This window comes from Narcine bancroftii, chromosome 2 (assembly GCF_036971445.1).
Source record: "Narcine bancroftii isolate sNarBan1 chromosome 2, sNarBan1.hap1, whole genome shotgun sequence".
NCBI lineage: Eukaryota > Metazoa > Chordata > Chondrichthyes > Torpediniformes > Narcinidae > Narcine > Narcine bancroftii.
This window is the reverse complement of record NC_091470.1, coordinates 276,731,651-276,756,261: the sequence shown is the minus strand read 5'-3', so window position 1 is coordinate 276,756,261 and position 24,611 is coordinate 276,731,651. Positions and strand designations below refer to the sequence as shown.

General features: G+C 38.4%; 1 protein-coding gene across 8 annotated transcripts in view; it reads left to right on the top strand.

Moving 5' to 3' along the window:
* LOC138755288 (septin-7) overlaps window positions 1-24,611 on the top strand; it is a 196,317-nt gene that overhangs the window by 133,061 nt on the left and 38,645 nt on the right. For 6 of the 8 annotated variants that reach the window (XM_069921003.1, XM_069920997.1, XM_069921001.1 and 3 more), the window contains 2 exons: window positions 3,162-3,251; window positions 19,894-19,994. In XM_069921003.1, coding sequence (XP_069777104.1) covers window positions 3,162-3,251; window positions 19,894-19,994 — 191 coding nt within the window. The remainder of the gene's footprint in view (window positions 1-3,161; window positions 3,252-19,893; window positions 19,995-24,611) is intronic. The other 2 variants (XM_069921000.1, XM_069920999.1) reach the window with 1 other exon arrangement.

Sequence of the window (24,611 nt, the reverse complement as noted above, 5' to 3'; positions counted from 1 at the left end):
GGACGACAGACTAACCTTGAAACTGACAATCGGTGCCGAAGTTCACTGTACTTTGCAGCTAATGTCTTAGGCTGCTTCATATAATTTGATTCCAGAGTCCAGAAATTGAGTGTACTGGGCTTTTCGGCATCCTTCAATGTATGCTGCATTATTGCATGTTCAGCATAAATTCTGTACCTGAGTGATAGTGCAAATTTTGTGAGAAAAACGGAACAGATGGTGTATGATCTCTATGATACTTTATCATAAAGAAGCAAGTGGAAGGTGTTAATAATAATAATTAAAATGGATGACTGACTTGGAATGACATATAGGTACCTCTCCATATAAATAAGCTAATATCAGTTTCAAAAAGCTTTGTTCTGTTATCCTTGAAAGAATTTGACCTTGGTATGTTGTTCTCAGCCCTCTGTCCTGTGTTCTCTCAAATTTTACATTGAATATGTAAGTATAAACTGCATCATTCATCAACTTGTTTGTTCTAGTGTAAATACTTATGATATTTTTATCATTCTGTCTGCCTCCTGTCTTTCAGCAGGGCTTTCTTTTCCGTTTTATCTTGCACCATTTCCTTTTTAAAGCATTTGAGCTATCTGGCTCAACCACATCCTATGGTAATGAGTTTCTCATATTACCAGTAACGACTATGAATGACTATAATAATTTTTTTTTTCCTTTCTCTGTGGTATTTGTGACTATACATGATCCTGAATAAAGGATCTGTTTGCAAGTTAAAAACATCTACCATGTCAGACCATTTGAAATTTTAAGGATCCTAACTTGAATCCCATGATTTCCATCAATTTTTTTTTTGTTAGCTTTCACAACAGTTATACCATCAAGTCTGATCCCATTCATGTAAACTTTTTTCTCTTCAATTTATTTAGTGTTTCAATGACTTTTTCAGCTGGATGCAGGTTAGAACCTTGGACAATATCTTGGGCTGCCTGATTTAGGTTCTGTACCTCAAGTTCACTGAACTTGCTCTTTCCAAGAATGATGCCAGGATCATGTTAGCATTTTTAATGACCTTGTTGGCAAATGATGGTGTATTTAATGATTGTTTGTAATATCCCTCAATCTCTTTGCTGCTTCATGCCATTGTTTCTTTCAAATATAGATTGCATTTCTGATTTCAGTCCTTCACTTCTCAAATATCAATATTAAAGCTGATCTATCACAATGATCTATTTCCTTGTCCCAAATACCAGTTTCTTCCTGTGTGAGCATTTGCAAATGTTGGTGATAGGTTTGCTACTCTGCCCAGAATAACACTGGTCCCAGGTTTGTGGAACTTCCTTTTTTCAGAATGAATAACTGACCCTTTATCACAACTCACTTCCCATTTTACAGCCAATTCATTACCTGTTCAGCTAGTTTGAAGTTGAAGAAAAATTACAACAGAGAAAGAAGCCATTCAGTCCTCAAACAGGAGAACAGTAGCTAGATGACAGTCAATTGAGAGAAAGGGAACAGGCAGTTTGTGCAGAACACTCTTGTGGTCGTTCCCCTCAATAACAAGTATACCATTTTGGATACTATTTGGCGGGGTGGGGGGTGGGAGAACAAGCTATGGCGATCAGGTCTCTGACACAGAGTTTCGTCTGGTAGCTCAGAAGGGGAGAGAGGAGGAGAAGAAGCGAGCTGTAGTGATAGGGGATTCCATAGTTAGGGAGACAGATAAGAGGTTCTTTGAAAGGGATCAAGATTCCCAGATGGAATGTTGCCTCCAAGGTGCCAAGGTTCGAGATATAGCAGAGTGAATTCATAACATTCTCAGGAATGATGGTTAGTAGTCAGATGTCATGGTCCATGTAGGAACCAAAGACATGGGTAGGAAGGTGATGAGGTCCTTCAAAGAGAGTTTAGGAGTTGGGCACTGTTGAAGGACAGGACATCTGGGGGTGTGAACTCAAGATTGCTATTCGTGCCACATGCAACTGAGGTAAGTAAAAGGAGCTTAACATGTGGCTAAAGAGAGAGTGCAGGTCTTCAGGTTTCTGGATTATTGGGCTCTCTTCCAGGGAAGGTGGGACATGTATCGACAGGACAGTTTGCATCTGAACTGGCTGGAAGGTTTGCTAGTGCTGCCCCAGGGAGCTTTTAAACTAGATTTGCAGGGGGATGGGAACCACAATGCCAGAGCAGAGAGGGGCTAGAGGATGGAAATGATGAAGTCAAAGGGTTGTACATGGTGGAAATGTTCTCAGATGCATCAATTTCAATGCAAGAACTATTGTAGGAAAGGCAGGCAAGCTTAGAGTTTGGATTGTCAGGTGGAATTATGATACTATGGCTATTAGTGAAACTTGGTTGCAGGAGGGGAAGATCAGTGTTCCGGGCTTCAGTTTTTTCAGACATAATAAAATGGGGTGGGGGAATGAAAGGGGGAAGAGTGGCATTGCTTGTCAAGGAAAATATCACAGCTGTGCTCAGGGAGGAAAGACTAGAGGACTTGTCTACCATGGCTATATTGGTGGAGCTGAAGAACTGGAAAGGTATGACCACAATCATTGGGTTGTATTATGGACAACATGAATTGGAGGAGCAAATCTGTAGAGAAATGGGAGACAGCTGCAGGAAACATAAGGTTCTAATTATAGGAGATATTATAACTTTCCACATATTACAGGACAGGTAATACAATGAGCATTCAACCAGAAGTTTAAAAAATTGTACTTATTTGTATGTAGCACTATTTTCAACTTCTGGTTGGATGCTCATTGTATTTCATTGGCTTTATATTTTACTTGGCACAATGACAATAAATTGAATCTAATCTAATATTGACAGGGAATCTTATTCTGTAGAAGGGCTAGATGGTTTCCAGTTTGTCAAATGTGTTCTGAATAGTTTTCAAAATCAATATATCGAGGTACCAACTAGAGAGAGTGTAATACTGTATCTCCTATTAGGGAACAAGACAGGATGGGAGACAGAAGTATGTGTAGAGCACACATGTCAAACTCAGGCCCGCGGGCCAAATTTGGCCCGTGATATAATTATATTTGGCCCGCAAGATCATATCAAATATGTATTAGAGCTGGCCGCCGTGCCAGTATAGCGCATGCACAGCTAATACTACAAATCCCAGAATGCTTTGCAAATGCGTTGGCGTCAGCCCGCTAATCGCCCCCACCTCCTCTGTTTACTTTCATTAGCATCTGCGACCTGTCGCCCAACTCGCACGTAATAAACCCCTTACGAAAAATGGCCAAACGAAAGACAGAAAACAGGACCTTTCAAGACAGGTGGGAGGCATTTCATTATTTTAAAAGACAAACCTGTTTGTCATTGAAGCAAGTTGGCTTGTTGACTTGTGAAAAAAAATAAATTTAAAAGGAGCTTAAAGGCTATTGAGAAATATTATTTATTGAATATTTTATTTCTCATTTGTTAATGCTTCTTCTGGAAAGAGTTTAACCAAAACTATTATTAAACATTTATTTTTAATAAGAAAATGTGTTGAAAGAAGAGAAAACATGCAGATGTTGTTGAAAATTTTCAATAAATATTTAGTTTGGCCCACAACTTAGTCTAAGTTTTTAATTTTGGCCCTCTGTGAATTTGAGTTTGACACCCCTGGTGTAGAGGAATACTTTGGGTCCACTGATCATAATGCCATTAGTTTTGTTAATTATGGAAAAGGAGAGGTGTGGTCCTCAGGTTGAGATTCTAAATTGGAAAAAGGCTTGTTTTGAGGATATGAGGAAGGATATAGAATGCATGGATTGGGATAAGTTGTTTCCTGGGAAGGTGTGCGAGGTAAATGGAAGACACTCAAAGGTGAAATTTTGAGAGTAAAGTGTTTGTATGTTCTAGTCAGGATTAAAGGCAAAGTTAACAGGCATAGGGAACCTTGGTTTTTGAGGGATATTGGGGATCCGATTCAGAAAAAGAGAGAGGTGTATAATAGAGCAAATGAGCTACTTGAGGATGATATAAAATGCAAGAAAAACCTCAAAAAAGAGATCAGAAGCCTAAAAGAAGGCATGAAGTTGCTTTGGCCGACAATGTGAGGGAAAATCCTTAGGGTTTTTACAGGTATTAAGAGCAAAAGGATAGTCGGGGGCAAAATTGGTCCCCTTGAAGATCAGAGTGGTTGACTATGTATGGAGCTAAAAGAGATGGGGAGATTTTAATTTTTTTTTTGCATCAGTATTTACTTAGGAGACTGGCACAGAGTCAAGGAGAGTTAGAAATGCAAACAGTAAGGTCATGGAGGAGGAGGTGCTTGCTGTATTAAAGCAAATAAGGGTGGATAAATCCCCAGAACCTGAAAAGATATTCTATCAGTCCTTGAGGAAGGTTAGTGTTCAAATTGTAGGGGCTCTGGCAGAAATATTTAAAATGTCCTTGCCAAGGGTGTGGTTCTGGAGAGTTGGAGGGTAGCTCATGTTCCATTATTTGAAAACAAATGCTCCAAAATTAACCTGGAAATTATAGGCTGGTGAACTGGATCTCAGTAGTAGGTAAATTGTTGGAAGGTGTTCTAAGATCAGATTTACAAGTATGTGGATAGCCAATGAGTGATTAGGGATAGTCGACATGACTTTGTGCTTGGAAGATCTTGTTTAACCCATCTGAGTTTTTCAAGGAGGTTACCAGGGAAGTTGAAGGAAAGGCTTGGATGTTGCCTACATGAATTTTAGGAAGGCCTATGACTAGATCCCACATGGAATGTTGGTCAGGAAGGTTCAGATGCTCTGAATTCATGGTGAGGTAGTGAACTGATTTTGACATTGGCTATACAGAAGAAGTCAGAGAGTGATGGTAGATGATTGCTTCTCATACCGGAGACATGTGGCTCGTGGTGTGTCTCAGGGATTGGTGCTGGGACCATTGTTTGCCATCTATATCAATGATCTGGATGTTAATAATATGGTAAATTTGATCAGCAGGTTTGCAGATGACACAAAGATTGAAAGTGTTGTGGAGAACGAGGAAGGATTTCAAGAGTTGCAGAGGTATCTGGACCAGCTGAAAAATGGCAGATGGAATTTAATGCAGACAAGTGTGAGGAATTGCATTATGGAAGGACAAACCATTTTCTAGTATTTTCCCATTTTCAAAATGTGTCATCCTCAAAAAAACGCAAGGACGATATTCTGAATTACAATCTTAATTAATTCAACAAACCAAACTCTGTAGATGCAGATTTAGGTAGCTTTAATTTGTTGATATAAACAGATAAACATTTTGCATAATTTCGTATCAAGATTTTCACAATGATGAATAAACAAAGCATTTGGTTATATTTAAAGAAATAATTATATAAGACAAATTAAGATTATAAGAAATGATTAAGACGAATTTTTAAAAGTGTATTTCGAGCTCGCGTATCTTTCGTGGTTCTTCGAAGAATGAAAAAAGCAAACTTAAAGTCTGCACGGATATTACAGCATATGATGCCATAGTAACTATTGATAACACTACAAACAATACTTATGCTAAAATGGATAGGGCACAAAATTACTAAGAAAGCAAAAGGTTTTAACCTTTACAGGTTGTAAAGAGAGCCTTTAGCCTTCATAAATCAAAGTATTGAATGTAGGAGTTGGATGATATAGTAATGCTGTATTGGTGAGGCCAAATATGGAGCATTGTGTGCAGTTTTGGTCACCTAACTACAGGAAAGATATCAATAAGATTGAAAGAGTGCAGAGAAGATTTACTAGGATGTTGCCCGGACTTCAGGAACTGAGTTACAGGGAAAGGTTAAGCAGATTGGGCCTTTTTTCCCTGGAGTGTAGAAGAATGAGGGAAGATTTGATAGAGGTATTTAAAATTATGAAGGGGATAGATAAATGTAAATAGGTTTTGTCCACTGAGGGTAGGTGAAATTAAAAAAAAACCCAGAGGATATGGGTTAAGGGGAAAGTGGAAAAGTTTAGGGGGAACATCTTCTTCACACAGAGTGGTGGGAGTATGGAATGAGCTGCCAGCTGAAGTGGTGAATGCAGGCTCACTCTTAACATACAAGAAGAATTTGGGCAGGTACATGGAGGGGTATGGAGCATTCTGGACTGGGTGCAGGTCAGTGGGCCTAGGCAGAAAAATAGTTTGGCACAGTCGAGAAGGGCCAAAGGGCCAGTTTCTGTGCTGTAATGTTCCGTTGTTCTGTACAGTTGATTAAGTGTAGGCTAAACTTGCCTTCATTTCACAAATATTCCTGCTTCTTTCATCATTATTTGCTTACAATCCTAGAATTTTCAATCAAACAACACTGAGGGAGTTCGATAGATTAAAAAGGTGACTACCCAACTTGGGGATGGCAGTAAATATTCTGCAAGCGAGATTTACTTTAAATGTCGCATTTATATTAGTTACAAGAGACCTATTTTTTGTACATGAACAATGCTGCAGGAAATAACTAGTAATCTTAAATTCTTGCTGAGTTGTGCACTCTTTTGTAATGGAAAATGCAGCTATTGTTCAAAAGCAGCGCACATGTTTCTTTTGAATATTTTCCATCAACCATTCATGATGCATTTTGCTACACTGTTTGAATGACTGATCCTTATACAAGTGTTTATTTTAATATGTTCCTAGATTGGTTGACATGAATTTTTTACACCCTCCCACCATACTCGTTCAGCATTCTCAATGACATCAACTGCTGTAACTGTTTTAAATAGCATCCCTTTGAACAACACTGAACTGAAAATGAATTCTGAATGAGAATAGTCTTACTTTTTCAATGCAACAAAGTATGATACTCAATCATAGCAAAATGATAGCAAAACAAAGAGAAATTATCCCAAGAATTTATGGCTTTCTACTGTCACTGTCAATTAGTGTGAAGTTTAGGGTTTCACACCGGATTGTGGCACAATAGAATGCAGCCAGAGTTGATATCTTCTGTAACATACCAAGATCTTCCAAGCACAAAGTCATGTTGACTATCCCTAATCACTCATTGGCTATCCACATACTTGTAAATCTGATCTTAGAACACCTTCCAACAATTTACCTACTACTGAGATCCAGTTCACCAGCCTATAATTTCCAGGTTAATTTTGGAGCATTTGTTTTCAAATAATGGAACACGAGCTACCCTCCAACTCTCCAGAACCACACCCTTGGCAAGGACATTTTAAATATTTCTGCCAGAGCCCCTACAATTTGAACACTAACCTTCCTCAAGGACTGATAGAATATCTTTTCAGGTTCTGGGGATTTATCCACCCTTATTTGCTTTAATACAGCAAGCACCTCCTCCTCCATGACCTTACTGTTTGCATTTCTAACTCTCCTTGATAGTTACTGAGCCTGGTGCATTTTTGTCTGTCTGCTTTGTGGGGCAGTGACAGTAGAATGATGCAAAAGGATGCCTGAGCAATGGAAAATTAAAAGACATAGTTGCTGGTGGGAAGAGGTTACAGAAACAACAGTGAGACTAAGAAGTGATTAATTCTGTTGAAAATTCCATAAGTGTTTTGGAGCCAAATTGTATTTGTAAGCAAGCGAGATGTGGAAGCGGACCTTTTATCTGGAATAGGGAACTACAACGTTTTGGGTCAGAATGGAGTTGGAGGTTGAACAGTTGGGTGGCACGGTTAGCTTAGCAGTTAGCACAATGCTATTATGGCACCAGCGACTCTGGTTCAAATCTGGTGCTATCTGTATGGAGTTTGTATGTTCTCCCTGTGTGGGTTTTTACTGATTTTTCTCTCGCCCTTAAAAGCATGTGGTTGTAGATTAATTTGGGTGAAATTGGGTGGCATGGGTTTAAATGGCCAGAATTGGCTTCTCTAGTGCTGTAAAATAAATTAAAAAAATTAAATGTAACATTTTGAATGGGGTTGGAATGGGTGAAAATGGTATGGAGTTGTCATAAATGTAGGAATTAGTAGCTTTCAATGTTTGATGGAAGGAACAAACCATGCAAGTCACTAACTGTGGCACCTGATGAGTTCAGCTGTTGGAAAGACAGGACTTGGTATTCTATCTCAATTTATTCAATAGCTTCTTCTGAGGCATGGTGAATTGATTATTTGGGATATGAATCCAATATATTGGTGATTTTGGACTGTTCTCACTTCTACCGTTGGACACCTCTGGTGGACACCTCTTGCTTGCACTGTCCTCATGGCTGAGGTTTGTCCAAGGTTTCCTCAGGTTATTACTTGTGTTCTAGTTGATGTGTTTGTATCGTAGCATTTAGCACTGGGTTATCACTAGTTCATAGTGTTGTTCTTTTGTTGGCTGCTAATTGGTGCTATTTTTCAGGATATTTTTATGTTCAAGTGAGTAATACACTGGACCAAAGAAGACTACATTAAAGAATACACAGGTACAGTGGGAGAAGTTGTCCTTGAAATGTTCTGGCAGTAAGGCAAGGTTATAGAACCAAATAGATCTGACCTATGATGGAAACATCCTGGAATGTATGGCAGTTGAAGAGTTAATAATGTAAAGATATGTGATCACATATTTATGACTCAGAATGTGTTATCAGGGACAAGAGGGCTCATGGGATCAGGGCTAAGAGGTTTTTCCTTCATGTAATGAAGAGAACTGGGTTATTGACAATGTTGCTGTGTGGGAATGTGGTACCATGGTATATCGGCAACCTGTCATTATGTAGAGCACCCACTGCTAATCACAGTGCTCCCCTTGCTCTCCGCTGTGCAAGGAACCCATCACAAATCGCCACTGGTACAAGTGGTTCAGCATAGAGAGACTGCCTTTAAGGAATGGTGTGGGACATGCTTCAGAAAATGTCTGGCTGCCCAGTGCTGAAGTGTGGGGATCGAGGATACTTCCTGATTGTTGAGTGTTGGAGTCAGACAAATCCTGCTTCAGGTGCCTGACAGACTGCCTGCATTCCAGGGTTTCCCTCATCGCCACATAGATTGGGTGAAGCTGCCAGCTCTACCTCTCTGTTCTATGGCGAAGCTCTTCCAACCTGAAGATTCCTCCCTGGTAACAAGCTTGACTGAAAGAGGGAGACTGCAGTTTGTGAGAGATCATGGTATCTTGGCAGCATATCAAATTGTGGAGCAGCTACTGCTAGTCCCTACACTTGCTTGCCAAAGTGCAAGCCATAAATCCCACATCTTAATTCTGAGTGTCCATGCAACTCTCCACATACAAGAAATACCAACTTCCATGTGCAACCTCTCGACATCAAGCTATGGTTGATTGCCAGTTTCTGCAACAATGGGAAGTTTAGGGTTTCACACCGGATTGTGGCACAATAGAATGCAGCCAGAGTTGATATCTTCTGTAACATACCAAGGGTATGTGCCTGTGAGTGTCTGGGGTGGAGAACTCTGCAGGACGTTAATAAATTTGAAATTGAATGAATTAAATATTCAAATTTCCATTTAGCTGTAGCTTCCAAAGCAACAGGCTTGTTCAGTAGACTGGAGGGGGCTTTCGCTCTTCCTGTTCTGTAAGTGCACACACATTCTTGGCCCTTTTCATCTTGTATCAAGGGTAAATGTTCAAGTGCTCCTTTGGGCTTCTTCCACTGCTGGGTTGTTTGTAGCTGAAAGCATTGGTTAAGATGAATTTGCAGTTTCTTGAATGGTACAACTTTATGCAGCTTCAAAGACCAGATTCGCGCATTATTTGTTTGCAGATATTTTAAAGTTTGAAGCTTGTTTATAAATCCATTTGGATTTATCATTCCAGTAGAAACTTTTGACCCCAGAATTACTAAATTTTTGTGAACTTGGCCGTATACATTCTTAACTGTAAAGTAGAATGATGGACTGTCCGCCCCACTGTCTTCACAAATGCTCATGGGAGTGCAACAAGTCCAAAGCTATCTTGATGCTATTTAATATCTATTTACAGTAAAATGCTTTTGAGAAATTTAAGTTCATTTTTTAAATGAAGTTGGCATTGAATCAAGTTGTGTTTTTTGTTAGCTAGGAATCTGTAGGAATCATTTGCTGAATCCATTGCTCTCAATCTGGCCTCTACTACTGGTTACGGTCTAGGAGATCATTTTGTTGAGCATCTTCACTCTGTCCATTACAACAGCAAAAACTTTCCAGTGGCCAACTACTTCAATTCCATGCCTCATTGCCACACTAACATGTCTGTTCATGGCGTCATGTTCTACTAAGTTGAGACCACCCACAAATTGGAGGAACTTTATTGGCATCTCCATTTTCTGTTAATGCTGGTCTCTCTCATTCCTCACCCCTCTGTCCCCGTTCCTTTTCCTATTCAAAGGCCATCTTTCTTTGCCTTTTCCCCCATTACTTCTCAGCTTCTTTCTCTTCTACCCTCCCACCTGAACCTTCACATTCCCTCTTGGCTATTAACCTGTATTCTTCCCTTTCCCTTCCTCCCCCACCTTTTTATTTGGACATAAAGCTCGAGTCCAAAATATGGACTGCCTTTTACTTCCTATGGATGTTGCCGTTTCTCCGGCATTTTTGTGTCCTCCACTGGACCCCAGCATCTTCATATTTTCTTGTGTGTCTTGTATAGGTAATTTGATCAAAGAAGTAAAGATCACAAAAATTCAAACACTTGGACCACCTTTTACACAAGGCTGAGGTGTACTTTTATCAATCAATATGAATATTTTAGCAAGATATTTGAGTCTTGTTAGAAAATGCTTGTTCCTCCATGGATAGAATAAATCTGAGCCATTCCCTGTTCAAACTTTCATCTCCAGATTAACATCAGTCTCAGTGAATTACTTACATTACTTGTTGCTTGCCCTTCCTTAACTCTACATAAAGCTAATAAATTTCTGTAAGCATCAGTTATAAATTGGGAATCAGACTTGGTCTGGATGGTTTTCAATACTGAAGGAGCTTATTGATTAATATTTTAGAGGCACCGTACAGGCACTTCCAGCCCATGCTACTGAATTAGACCAATCAACTGACTAACCAGAATGCCTTTGGAATGTGGGAAGAAACAGGATCCCCTTGAGGAAATCAACGCAGTCACGAGGAGAACGTACAAATTCATTACAGACAATGCTGGATTCAAACCTGAATCACTGGCGGGGTAATAATATTGTAAAATGATTTCTTTAAAAATATGCAAATGATATTTATTTTCATTATTTTGTGGCTATAATTTTGTAATCTGTTCCAGTCCCTATTGCATTAAAGCCTCCCAGAGCAACTGGAGAACAGAGTAAGGTTTGATGTGGATCTTCTCTGCTTCATTGTGGTTCTTCAAATGCAATGTTGAATGCCTGAACTTCCATGGCAACTGTTACTTCATAGAAAGATTGCCCTATTTGTCCAAGAATCAGATGCTATATTTCGTTGCAGATCAAATATTGAAGCTTGCCATCTTATGACATCTTTCTTTATTAGGTAAAGCACAAAAATGAGATGTCTACACTAAAATAATTTAATATGTTGCTAGAATTTGTAGAAAAGAGAGAAGGGATCTAAAACTGGGCAAAGGAAACTTAACATAATGAATTTATTTGCATGTATATTATAATGCATTTATGCATCAAAATTCTTCCTTGCTACAGAAGAATAGGTCCTTTTTCAAAAAACTACAATGGTATGTTTAAAATTAAATTGAAAGAGATGATAAATTCAAAAGATTTTAAAAAAAGCTTTATTCAAATACTACTTCAATCTAAAACTTATCCATATCAAAATGTGAATGCAAGCACGGATTGGAAACAAAGTGAATGACCATGCGCTTCAAAATCTAAGCTCGACTCTGTCTGTCTAATGTGAGCAGAAAGGGGCAGATTACATTCCACCTTAAGAAAAATAACTATGGTCATTGATAATTATCAGTCCTGTGATCTTCTTGAAGATAGTCTTAAGTAAACTTTCTTTACCTGCTTTCTGTTAGCATGTAGACCAGTGATTCTCAACCTTTTTCTTTCCACTCACATACCACCTTAAGCAATCCCTTACTAATCATAAAGCACCAATGGCATAGGGATCATTTAAAGTGGTATGTGAGAGGAAAGAAAAAGGTTGAGAACCACTGATGCAGACAAACATAGGAGTCAGTCACAGGAAACTTCTAACACTTGCTCTCCCATTTAATAAGATCATGGCTTATTTGGTTCATTTGATTACAGCCGCTCATGATAGGATCTGGTCAGTTCGCAAGAGTTGAGTTCTGCTCCTTTCATAGCCTTTTTAATCCTACATCCTGAGAAATCCATAGCAACTGCATTGACATTGTGGATGTGACTGAGACAGATGTTGAATATGCATTCCTGCTGATCTTGTTATATTTTTACTGTTCACTACCAAACAGCTTGAGAAAGGAATAATTTGCCACATATCTTGTGAGAAGCATTTGCTTGACCAGTCCTTGAGGCACTGGTCCCTGCATTCATGGTTGACATTATTGTTACTGCTGGTGTTTTTTGATTTAAATATTTAAGGGATGTGGACATCACTGGCAATAGTCCAGTCCTAATTGAGATCTTGGTATTTTGATTGACAGAAAAATTGAATCGATGATTGCCTCGACATAGACATCCACATTTTCCATTACCGTATCTTGGGTTTTAATTATTATGGAGCGATTGTTAAAATTGCCTTTTATGTATTGTCCTCTTGTTTACTTCAGTGAAGAAGTCAGCAATGAGTTGGAGAATGGGACCAAAATTTAACAAATATGAGTGTTTCTCTTCTGTTAATCAATAATCATTTGAAATGGTCTTCGTTTTGGAATGGAGTTGAAGGTTGTTAACTCCTCTCCAACAGGAAGCTTGGCTGAGATGCAGCAAGAGAGATTAAGAATGATGGTACAATTATGTAGCTTTCTTTAACCTAAGTCTGTACAGTGATTGGAGGCATGGTGACCCAATTAATCTTACAGCTACAAAGCAGAGAGAATGGTCCTGAATTTTACCATTTTGCTTAATGTCAATGGCTCATTTGTGTGGAAAACAAAGTTTCTTGGTATCTATTTAAAGGATGACCTTTCCTGTACCAACAACAGCTCATTAGTCAGGAAGGCGCAGCGCGCCTACACTTTCTAAGGAGCTTGAGGAGGGCAAGGCTACCTGCCACAATTCTAACTACATTCTACAAGAGCACAATAGTGTCCTGGCTGGCTGCTTCATAGTGTGGTATGGTAGCTGCAAAGCATCAGGTTGGAAGGTGATTACACTGCTGAGAAGATCACTGGGGCTCTGTTGATATCTACAGGGAGTGATGTGTAAAGAGGGCTTAGAGAATCAGTCTGCAATATCTTTTGAAACACTATCTTCAAAGAAGTGGTACAGGTGTATAAAAAACAGGACTACTTGGCTGGGAAACTACTGAACAATCCTAGAAACCTGTAAATTTTCTAAACATTGATTTTGGATTGCTATGTATCTATGTCATTTGTGTGTAGGGAGTACTGTGTGTGCACCATGGTCTGGAGATCCACTGTTTCCTCGGGATTTATATGTGCAGATGACAATAAACCTGAATTTGAGAATAAAGGAGTTTAATAAGGATTGTCCATAGTTTTTCAGGATGCTCTATGATTTTTTTTTTGAATATGGACTCACTGCCACACAGACTGGAGCAGATTTAGTTCCATGGAGAAGATGTCCAAGATGATTGGACACCAGATTCTGGTGAATAGACTGAACACATGCGTGCGAACTCTTAGACAAACTAGCTCCACGTAGATATATCATCTTCACTCTTGATTTCACTGATGGTTACTGGGTTAGTACCTTGGAATTTCCTGGCTTTAGCATTGTGAGAACATTATCACCAGATTACTGATGGAGTTCAAGGTGATTTATCAGCATTGGTACATTACTGCTCGTCATAGTCATAAAACATAGAAACCGGCTCTTCTGCCCATGATCCAATTGGAAAGAGCTGATTTATACTTAACGCAAATCTCATTTTTATTCTTTCCGTGATTATGAGCATCAAGTGGACACTCATAGGAATTCTCCATGTTGGACAAGCAAAATTAATTTTAAGTTTTATGATCAGGTATTTTATTGTGTGAGGCAAGGTGCTGGATTGTACTTGGAAACCTCTTTCAAAGTGACTGTAAATTAAACAAGAAGTGGCAGGTTATGTAGTAAATCGATTTTAATATAATGATCTTTAGTGACTAGTTAACAAGGAACTTTCACCAGTTTGATCTATATTTTTACTGTTTTACTGTTCCAATTTTCAAAACTATGTGATTGTGCACTTGAACTGTAAACAGAATTAAATTGTGTGCTCTGGAGGTTTGATTTTATAATGGAAATGAATTTGAAGCAGTGTTTACATTCCAAACCCTGTGGACTATACCATGAACCTTTAGTTGTTTGCTGTGTATATAACATAAAATTGCTGGAATAAATCCTGTAAAACAACAATAATGAATCTTGAACCAGATCAATCAATGTATTGTATTATTTGGCTGTACAAAATGGTAAACCTACAAAGGGAATAAATAAAGATCACTCCCATTTAAATAGTGAAACACTGAAGATAATTATGTCTACAGTGAAATTCCCTAGTGGAAATTCTGTATTGATGCCCAAGTTTTTGGAGCAGTAAAACTTTTCTGATTTTAAGGTTCATTTCCCATACCCTTTTAGTAACAAGCAAAATTGTTCTCTTGACCTCATTGCATATCTCCATCGGTTGAATAAATGTAACCAAATTTTGATGAGGCATTTCCTGGTCTGTGGGTTTCTTTTATAACTTGCCCGACATTGTTGTTGGCTCATGTACAAATTCAGTACTTCAATTGGTAACTCAGTTTTCACCCGCCGTTAATAAGTAATGTCCATCAGTTTTTCAGTGGTTTTTGTTAACCCTGGTAAAGAAAGTGACATTATCTTGCCTTCAATTGCCTGAAGAACTCTTCAGCACTGATGCTAATGTGCAGTTGCACTTAATACCATTTGGAAATGCTAAGATAGTACTTTGTTTGCAGTCCTCTGTTCTTGCTGGTTCAGTGACATGAATGTTAACTATTTTTCTTGTAAAAAGAGACTATCATTTCTTTCCCACAGCTTAAACTATTAGCGTCTCTGACCTGGACTAAACCATTTTATTTTATTATTAACTAGCTAATAATATCTAAAAAAGATACAAGTTTGTTTGCTTTTGCACTGGAAACATTCTGAAGGTTTTAAATATGTAATGTCAGTTTAACAAAAGTAAGCTGATAGTGGAAAGTGCTGTGATTCAAACAGTGGAAGGTTGGAATGCCAAGAATTGGACTCTGGTTTCCAAGATTCTCATGGGAATGATGTGAAAACCAGATGAAGGAATATGGTCAGAGACTGTTGTATGACTGTTGTTTATAGGAACATTTTCTGGATTGTTTCCAGTTGTTTCTGCTTTTTTTAAAAAAATTTTTTCCCATGTATGGTGGCCCTAATGCATAAGTAGGGGGTTAAGAACCTTGATTTTTTTAAAATTTCCTTTGTGAATCATGATTGGGGGATAAAGGTTGAGCTAACATAAGCAACATTCAAACAATTTTGAAGCTGAGTAATAAGGAAAGAATGAGAAATATGTAAAAGTCCTTCTGGGTGCTGTTACTTTTAAATAGAGTTGCAAAGTTGTGGAAGTTGTCTTTTTCCGATTTATGCCATGAAATAACCAGTGAATTTCAAGTGTTGCAAAATGTGTTGGTCAGGAAGATGAGGAAAGAAGCAGGAGCCCTGAATCAAATCATTTGATATATTTACTAATTTCATTAATAGTCTATCCTGGCATGAGGAGGGTGAAATATGATTAACTATGCGGTAGAACCACTCTCTGAACTCACTAAATAAAGGAGCTTTGTGGAATCTGTGATGCAAGACTTGCTTTGCACTCATGGTTCAAAGACCCCCTCTTGTGTGAAGTTGAACAGAGTCATTGATTTACTGAACCAGAGATATATTTGTAGATTAGGCAAACTCGTTTACACCAGTTTTGCATTTTGCTGCAGGAATCCAGCAATACCAGGCAGAATTCAACCAAACTACTCAGTTGTTGTATTCTCACTTAGTGACCTATTAGGATTTTGATTATTTTTGTTTGTGTGATTAGTTTGGAGCTAGGAGTTCATCTGTTTTGAGGTTAGTTGATCAGTTGAATGAGAGGGAGCTGATCCAATTGACATGACCATTTAATATTGTGCAGCAGAGTGTGTAACGTTCACTTTCATAATATTTTAATTATATAATTGGTTTCAGTCAGTAACTAGATTTATGGAAATAGAGACATAAGGGACCAAATGCTGGCATCTGGAGAATTTTTGCTCTGCCTTCCTCCAGTAGATTTATGGAATTTATTGTCATCAGTATAAATCTGTTAAAGCAAGATTAATGGTGTAATATTTGAATGTTTCAATGCTGTATATTTTAGTTTGTCATGAATAAACCACTGTAAGTGTAAAAAGCATGTGAAATGGGGGTTCTGATTCAGTGAATGCTTAACATCAGCAGTCACTCTGCCTTTCAATGAAGCAGGTGCTGAAAGGCCCATCTCAAGCGGCCATATTCTGCCTGATTTCTTTGGCTCATCGTTAAAGTAATGTCAGTATTGTTTTACGGTCTTTCACATCAGATAATGACCAGCAAGCAGTATCATCTGTGATGAGAGTAATTAGATACAACTGCACTTGTGTGTTGAAAAAGAAAGTGATTTTAAATTTATGCTTAAATGGCACAGCAATCCTGTCTACTAAATGGCCTTTGTGTGGCTACCAGAACCTGAAAGCTATTTTCTTCTCTGGCCTTCTGCAGCAGTTGAATTATTTCTGGAAGAAACTTGGATTCAGCACAATGATTTTTGAAACTTCTGAAGAATTTTTTTCTTTTTGATTCTGTCCTGTTTAAGATTTATTGGCTTTTGCTTTGAATGTATTGCATAATGTGAGAGGATTGGTGAGTGTTATTTGTACTTCAACTCTTAGTGTTTCCAGCTACAATGTGTGAAAGGCTGGTTTACATCGCTGGATGGATGGAAATTTGAGTGCAGAATGTTAATCAAATGAAGCAACTACAGAGCATCACCAATTTTATACTTAAAGGTTGAAATTGCAGTAAAACTCTTACCTTCAACTGCATATAATATTGTTACAACTTTTGGAGAACATTTGGAACACATATTTCCTGAAGTTAAGTATTCATGAAGTTGCATTAAATTTGCATTGGACTATTCTCTATCAGAATTGCTCAACAACCATTTTGTTAATTTTAAATTTGTGCTGTGCCAAAATGCTGTTCATACCTGAGGAAAAAGTGGTCCTTGTTGTAGCCTTGTTAAGTTGATATTGTCAGAAAGTCTGATCTGTGTGGAGGAACTTTTCAAGTGGAGGATCTGAGGATGTAAGACACAATGCTATCATTGGTGCCATGACCCGGCTTCAAATCTGGTGCTGGCTGTAAGGAATTTGTACTTTCTCCCCATGCCTGGGTGAGTTTCTCCAGATGCTCCTGTTTCCTCCCACCCTTCAAAAACATACGGGGCTTACAGGTTAATTGGCAAATTTGGGTAGCAGGGGCTTAGTGGGCCAGAAGGGCCTGTTTCAGTGCTGTAACTCTAAATTGAAAACTAAAAACATGGCTGTGCAATTGGATTGAATTTGCATTCTTAGCCTGGTGCTCTACTTGCTATATACCTATGACTGTGTGGCACAGTACGACAACAACACCTACAAATTTGCTGACAATACCATGGTCATGGGTTGTATTAAAAAGGGTGATGAGTCATCCTATAGGATGGAGATTGAAAATTTGGCTGAATGGTGCACCAACAGCAACATTGCATCGATGTCACCAAAACCAAGGAGCTGACTGTTTAGGAAGGGAAAACCAAAGCTGATCCAGTAAGCTTTGAGGGATCAGAGGTGGAGAGGATGAACAAATTTAAGTTCTTGGGAGTCACTATCTCAGAGGATATATCCTGGGCCCAACATAAGAATAATATCATGAAGAAAGCATATCAGTGTCTCTACTTTCTCAAGAGTTTGCAAAGGTTTGATATGACATTGGAAATTATAGCAAATTTCTACATTTGTAGTGGAAAGTGTGCTGACCAACTGCATCCCAATCTAGTATGGGACTCCAATACCCCTGAGCATGAAGCCTTCCAACAGGTAAAGGACACAATGCAGGACATCACAGGCAAATCCATCCCCGCCATTGAGAATATCTACAGGGAACGCTGCTGTCGGAGATCAGCAGCAATCATCAAGGATCCACATCACTCTGTTCTCACTGCTGCCATCTGGATAGAGGTATAACGCTTCAGGTTCAGGAACAGCTGCTACCCCTCCATCATCAGACTCTTCAATGACAAACTCAATCAGGGACTCATTTAAGGACTCTTGCTTTTGCACTTTATTGATTTTTTTCCCCCCCTTCTCTGTATTGCACAGTCGGTTTGTTTACTTGTGTACATTGAGTACAGTTTTTGCATTACCAATAAATGGTAATTCTGCCTTGCCAGCAAGAAAAGAATCTCAGGGTTGGATGCGATGTCATGCATGTACTCTGACAATAAATCTGAAACTAATCATCTTAGTAGCAATGTCCTCTGCTTAAAGGAGTTAAATTCAGAGTTCAATGGTTTGAGCATCTACATTTTTTCAAAAAAGCACCAGAAATCAAATTTTAAAGATTGTTTGATAATTCAGTGACTTTCCCCACTGATTACTATTGAACTGAGACATCCATTATAACCACAGTAGACATGTGCAGCTTGTATTAAGTTTCAACTTTTGTATTCAATACCCCACCCAATGAATGCTTGCATCCCAAACACCTCTGCCCTGCCACTTGCAGGGAAATATGCACTTGTACTCCTTGGTCTCTATTCTGTAACATTGTCAAGGGGTCTACCATTGCTTTCTCTTCTGTAACACTGTCCAGGAGTCCACTATTTACTGTGCAAGCCCTAGCCTGCATTGACTGCCCCATTTTAGAAACTGAGCTCTGCAAAGTCAGTAAAGAGGACCGTGAAAAATGTAAATGATTTACTCTTCAACTGCAGGATGGCAGCTTTTGAAGTAGAGTTGTGACGAACATTTGTTACCTTGGTTGAATCTACGTTTGATCTTCCCTCCTGCAAGTTCTGCCTGATTGTGGAACAAGGAAGATCGTCATTAGAGTTGACTTTTCAAACCATTGCATCCAAAGCTAATTTGGTCTCCATGAAATGCAGACTGGAAATGAGTTTCCAGTCTGCATCCTCAAGCCATGTGACATGGTCAAATGAGGATGTCATGAACTGATTTCCATAAAAGTAACACTTGGTTATTATGAATGATGCAAACATCATTTCTTTTCCCAAAAGATTTTCTTTCTGAAAAATAAATTTGGGGATTATGATAGACCACTTCAAGCTGAATACAAAGATAACTTCAGATTTGCTGAATCACTTAGGAAGGTGGATAACATTAAATTAACTTTATTGAATTTAGTATGTTTGAGCTCATAATGATACAGATGCATTGCGTTAGTTCAACTGACATAAAAATGTTTTGCAGCTGATTTTTGGTTGTACTCGGCATCTGATACCTCGTGTTAGTGTTCAATGATAGGCAGCATTGATGAATTCTAGTTGCCCTGATGCTGCTTTTCCATGGTCACAATGTCCTGGTGAAACCTTTCACCATGTTCGTCACTGACTGCGCCAAGATCAGCAGGGAAGACGTCCAAATACGAATGCAGAAAATTAATTCTCAATGCATGTTTGCACTTTATGGTTTTGTATGCTTGAAGTAGACTTAAAATTTAACAGGTAATCACAAAAATAAGTTGTATCTATAGAACGGTATGTTATAGGAAAACTTTAAAGGAGATTTTTCCAAAAGTCCATAAAATACACTCAAATGTGTTTAGGAAGCAAAATTTTTGTTGTCCAGTGTAATTTAACCAAGATCCTCGGTCTCTTTGAGAACTTTCTTGTGCATACTACCATTGAAGTGTTTTGTGAATTTTTTAACATTTTTATATTTTCTTCTTCACAGGTTGAACAGTCAAAAGTATTCATTAAAGAAGGTGGTGTTCAACTACTGCTAACAATAGTAGATACACCTGGATTTGGAGATGCTGTGGACAACAGTAACTGGTAAGTTTTAAGTAAAAAGACAATACTGGAGAAACTCAGCAGGTTAAACAGTGTCCTTTTATATGGCAGCTAAAGAGGGGGAGGGCACAGCAGCAAGCAGGCAAGCTCTCCCTCTCCTCCAACCATTGAGACTATGCTCCTCTCCCCCCCCACCCCCAACCATTTTATTCAGGTGCCTGCGACATTTTACCATACCCTGATGAAGGGCTCAAGCCTGAAATGTCTTTATCTTTGCTCTGTAAACGGCACTGTTTAGCCTGCTGAGTTTCTCCAGTGTTGTGCTTTTACTTCAACCACGGTGTCTGCAGACTTGTGTTTTACTGGTAAACTGTAAACTTTTAAAGAAAATTTTTAAAAACTGGCAGCACCACTGGAAAGATGCTGTTTCAGAAATTGTGCTTCAGGTGTTTCGTCAAGGAATAAACTATCATTTATATAGAACACTTCATTATGAACGAGTGTTAGCAACCTAGGCCAGTTCAAACTGTCTATGTGAAATATTCAAGGTTATATCCTGGTCAATATTTTGAAGCCAAGTCTCTTTCTGTGTGCTTGGTTGTGTGAATGTGGTGAAAGGTTCAGGATGCTAAAGTTAAAATTAACAGATTCAGTGAAGTAGAATGGAAAGCAGATTTCTACCATTACACGATTATAAAGGAGCTCTTGTGCTACTTGGAGCAGAATTGCTCTTTCTGTTGATGTTATTTGCAAGAAAGATTTCTGATATGCAATTGTTGAGACTGAAGGAAGGCATTCTATATGTTACAGCATTAATTTTGAATCACTTTGCACTGTTGGGCAATAGTGTTAATATAATTTTTCACACAACGTGGCTTGTAGTGTTGCATGGAGGGAAGAGATTGAATACGATGGAGGGAACTTTAAAACTGAGGGTATGCTTTATCTGGCTCTGGTAGTGGCTCAGTGAGCATAAAGTGATGGATGAACAGGGTTGTGTGTAGTATCAGCACCTCTATTTCCTCATGAGTTTGTGGAGGTTTGGTCTGACATCGGAAACCCTGGCAAATTTTTACGGATATGTGGTAGAAAGTATGCTGACCGGTTGCATCCTGGTTTGGTATGGGAACACCAATACCCCTGAGTGAAAAGCCCTGAAAAAGATGGTGGACTTGGCCGAGAATATCATTGGTAAATCCCTCCCCAGCATCGAGAACATCTGCAGGGAACGCTGTCATCAGAGAGTAGCCAGTAATCATCAAGGATCCACCCACCCACACTCTGTTCTCGCTGCTACCATCAGGAAAGAGATATAGGTGCCACAAAACTTGGACCACCAGGTTCAGGAACAGCTGCTACCTCCACCATCAGTCTCTCCAACAATCTCAATCAGGGACTCATTTAAACTACTTTTGCACTTTATTGATTTTTTTCCCTCATTTTATTGCAGCTCTTTGTTTTCAGCTCTTTATTTGTTTACATGTGAACATTGTGTACAGATTTTTTGCACTGTCAATAAGTGGTAATTCTGCCTCGCCCGCAGAAGAAAGAATGTCAGGGTTGTATATTATGTCATGTATGTACTCTGACAATAAATCTGAAACCTAAATCTAATCTAACCTTTTTCTATCGAATTCCATATTATAAGTGGAGGTGCTTCAACCACGGTGAGGTGCTTTTCGTATGAAGCCATTTTAATGTCAATGACAAAGTGACTCACCACCATTATTGAACAATGGAGGCCACCTCCAAAGCTCATGGGATTTGTAGGTCAATTGGTATATTTGATTGGCACGGGCTCATTATTGTGCTGTATCTCTAAATTTAAAAGAAACATTAGATTCTGGTTTTGGTAAAGACGTGGAATAATATAGGGGCTAGAAAGGGAAGGTATCTCCTTAAAAGGGTTAATATCTCTTATTTATAATAATTTGCTTGATTTAAGAATACCTCATTAGTTAAAATTAAGAATGATTGGGAACAGGATTTCATTCTCAGATGAGGTGTGGGACTCTATTTGTAATCTGATTAATACTACCTCCTTTTGTTCACGACACTATTGCAATTTAAAGTGGTCCACAGAGTACATATGTCTAAAGTTAAATTGTCTCGTTTTTATTCAGATATAAATCCTCTGTGTGCCATGTAAAATTGGCGATGCTTCTTCTGGCCTTGCCCTAGTTTAGAAAAATTTTGGAAAGATATCTTTCAAACATTATCGGTGATTCTCATGTTTAAATTAGAATTTTGCCCTTAATTATGCTATTTGGTTCATTTCAAGATGAAAATGTTTTACTGACTCCAACTTAAAACCGAATTTTATCCTTTACTTCATTGATAGCCAGATGTGCAATTTTGATTAAATGGAAAGATAATACTTCATCTACACGTGCATAATGGTTAAGTGATATTATGTCTTGCTTAAGTTTAGAAAAATTTATATGCCATCAAAGGTTCAAATATTGACTTCCAACAGATATGGGGTCCATTTATGAACTATTAATATAATCTTAAGAATTACGGGTTGTTCTGAAACTTGGAGCTGTGCTGTCCATTTCCAAATAGTTGTCACTTGATTCCTATGTTAACTTTTTTATGAAAAAGTTATTTTTCAATTTTTCCCAAAACAAAAAACACATCTGAAAAAAAACAATTCTTTTTAACATATTTACACTTTCTTTGAGTACACTTCACTTCTCAGATACAAACATTGTCAGCTTACTTACAATTTCCTTCCCTCCTCCCAAAACTTTGAAAATTAAACAACAACCAAAGGAATTAAAGTGACAAATTTAAAAATGGTAAAAAGAAAAAGAAAATACTTAAACGTACCACCAGTCTTTCCAATCTACTTCCCCTCCTTGAGGTACTTCACTGCTGTTGTCTTTATGTATTTTGTTAGCTTTTTAGAGCTATGGGCTGTTGTTATAGCTATGCACCGAAGTGCTTTAGATAAGGTAGCCATATTTTGGCAAAAGTGTCATACTTATTTCTTAAATTATGTTATTTTCTCCATGGGCACGCAGTTGTGCCTTTCCGTGGTCCATCGAATGGTGAGCAAGAGGGAGTCGGACTTCCATGATGCAATGCATCTTTTTGCTACTGACGGCAATATTTACAAATTTAATTTGGAATTTGGTTAATGTTTTGCCCAAGATAATCCACTTCTCCTCCAACACTAGAAACACCTGTACCAGAGATGAGAAGCCTCTCTTCCATTTCAAGTGGATGAATTAAAATACTGTTTGTTAGATCCACATTTTGAAAAGTTTTACCCTCAGCTCAATTCAAATAAGTGCCTGAACCAAAGCCACTTAAAGTCCCTGCATGCTTTTTTTTAATCAGTTAGCCCTTTAAGTTTGACATTCATTTCCAAACATTTTTAATTTGAAATATATTTTGCTGATGACAGTTGACAACACAAAATGGTGTTTTACTGCATTATTTTGTGGCTGAGTGTTGGTTTCAGAAGGTTGTAGGTTAATGATCTGTGTGCACGACATCAAGGCAATGAAGATAAAGCCATACATCCATGTAAATCCTGTACTGCTGTCTTGGGTAAACTTATACCTCTCATTTTGTTCATTTTAGATTGGTCACAATGTTTGAGCTACCGAAAGAAAATAGACTCACACACACTGAGAGCAATTCAGTTTATACAAATGTTTATTACAAATTCAAAAGCTGATTTCAAACTACAATATGCAAGCCCTTCCCAACTATACTTATCACGCACAAAATCAGTGAACCGATGCGGACTCGAAAGGCCAACATGGCCTGTTTCTGCTCCGTAAATGGTTATTTGGTTTTATATTAGATAATTCCAGCCAAAAGGCTCTCATCTTTGCACAGGTCCATTTGGAGTGTATAAAGGTACCAATTTCTAACCCACACCTGAAACACATTTCCGATATCTCCAATTTTCCTTTATGTAATTTTTGTGGTGAGATATAATTGGTGTAAAAAATTATATTGCACCAATTTTAGTCTGGCGTTTATCACTGATGTTACACTTTTGCTATTTAGATCTGACCAACACTCTTAATTGATCATTGTTCCCAAGTCCAACTCCCATCTCTCCCTCGATCTCTGCAGGCCTGGCTTTGGGCTCTCACTTTGAAGTACAAAATACAATCTGGATATAATTTGGGAATGTCTCCCAGTCGAAGCAGCCCTTCCACCTCGTTCCCTTCAGGTGGGGTCGTAGTAGGGCCTAAAACCATAGGGCACAGGATTAAGATGAGGGGAAAAATATTTAAAAGGGTCTTGAAGACCATTGTTTCACATTTAGGGAGGTGGGTATCTGGAATGAACTTTTAGAGGAAGTGAGAGAGGCGGGTAGAAATGCAATGTTTAGAAAGACATTTAGACAGGTGCTTGGATTGGAAATGTTCAGAAAGAAATGGGGTGAACATAGGCAAATGGGGAGATGGCATTGACATAGACAAATTTGGCTGAAGGGCCCCTTTTTATGCTGTAAAACTGACTCCATGACTCTAAATGTGTAGGGAGAGTTCAGGGACTGAACTTTCAGGGTTAAAGCACAGTGATTAAGTGGAGTGAAGTAAAGGCCAAAGGATTGCTTTAAGGATCTAGCCATCACTACTGTGTGCAGGCATGCTGGAAAGGGTGTGGCAAAGGTGTGACCTGGCTGTGGCT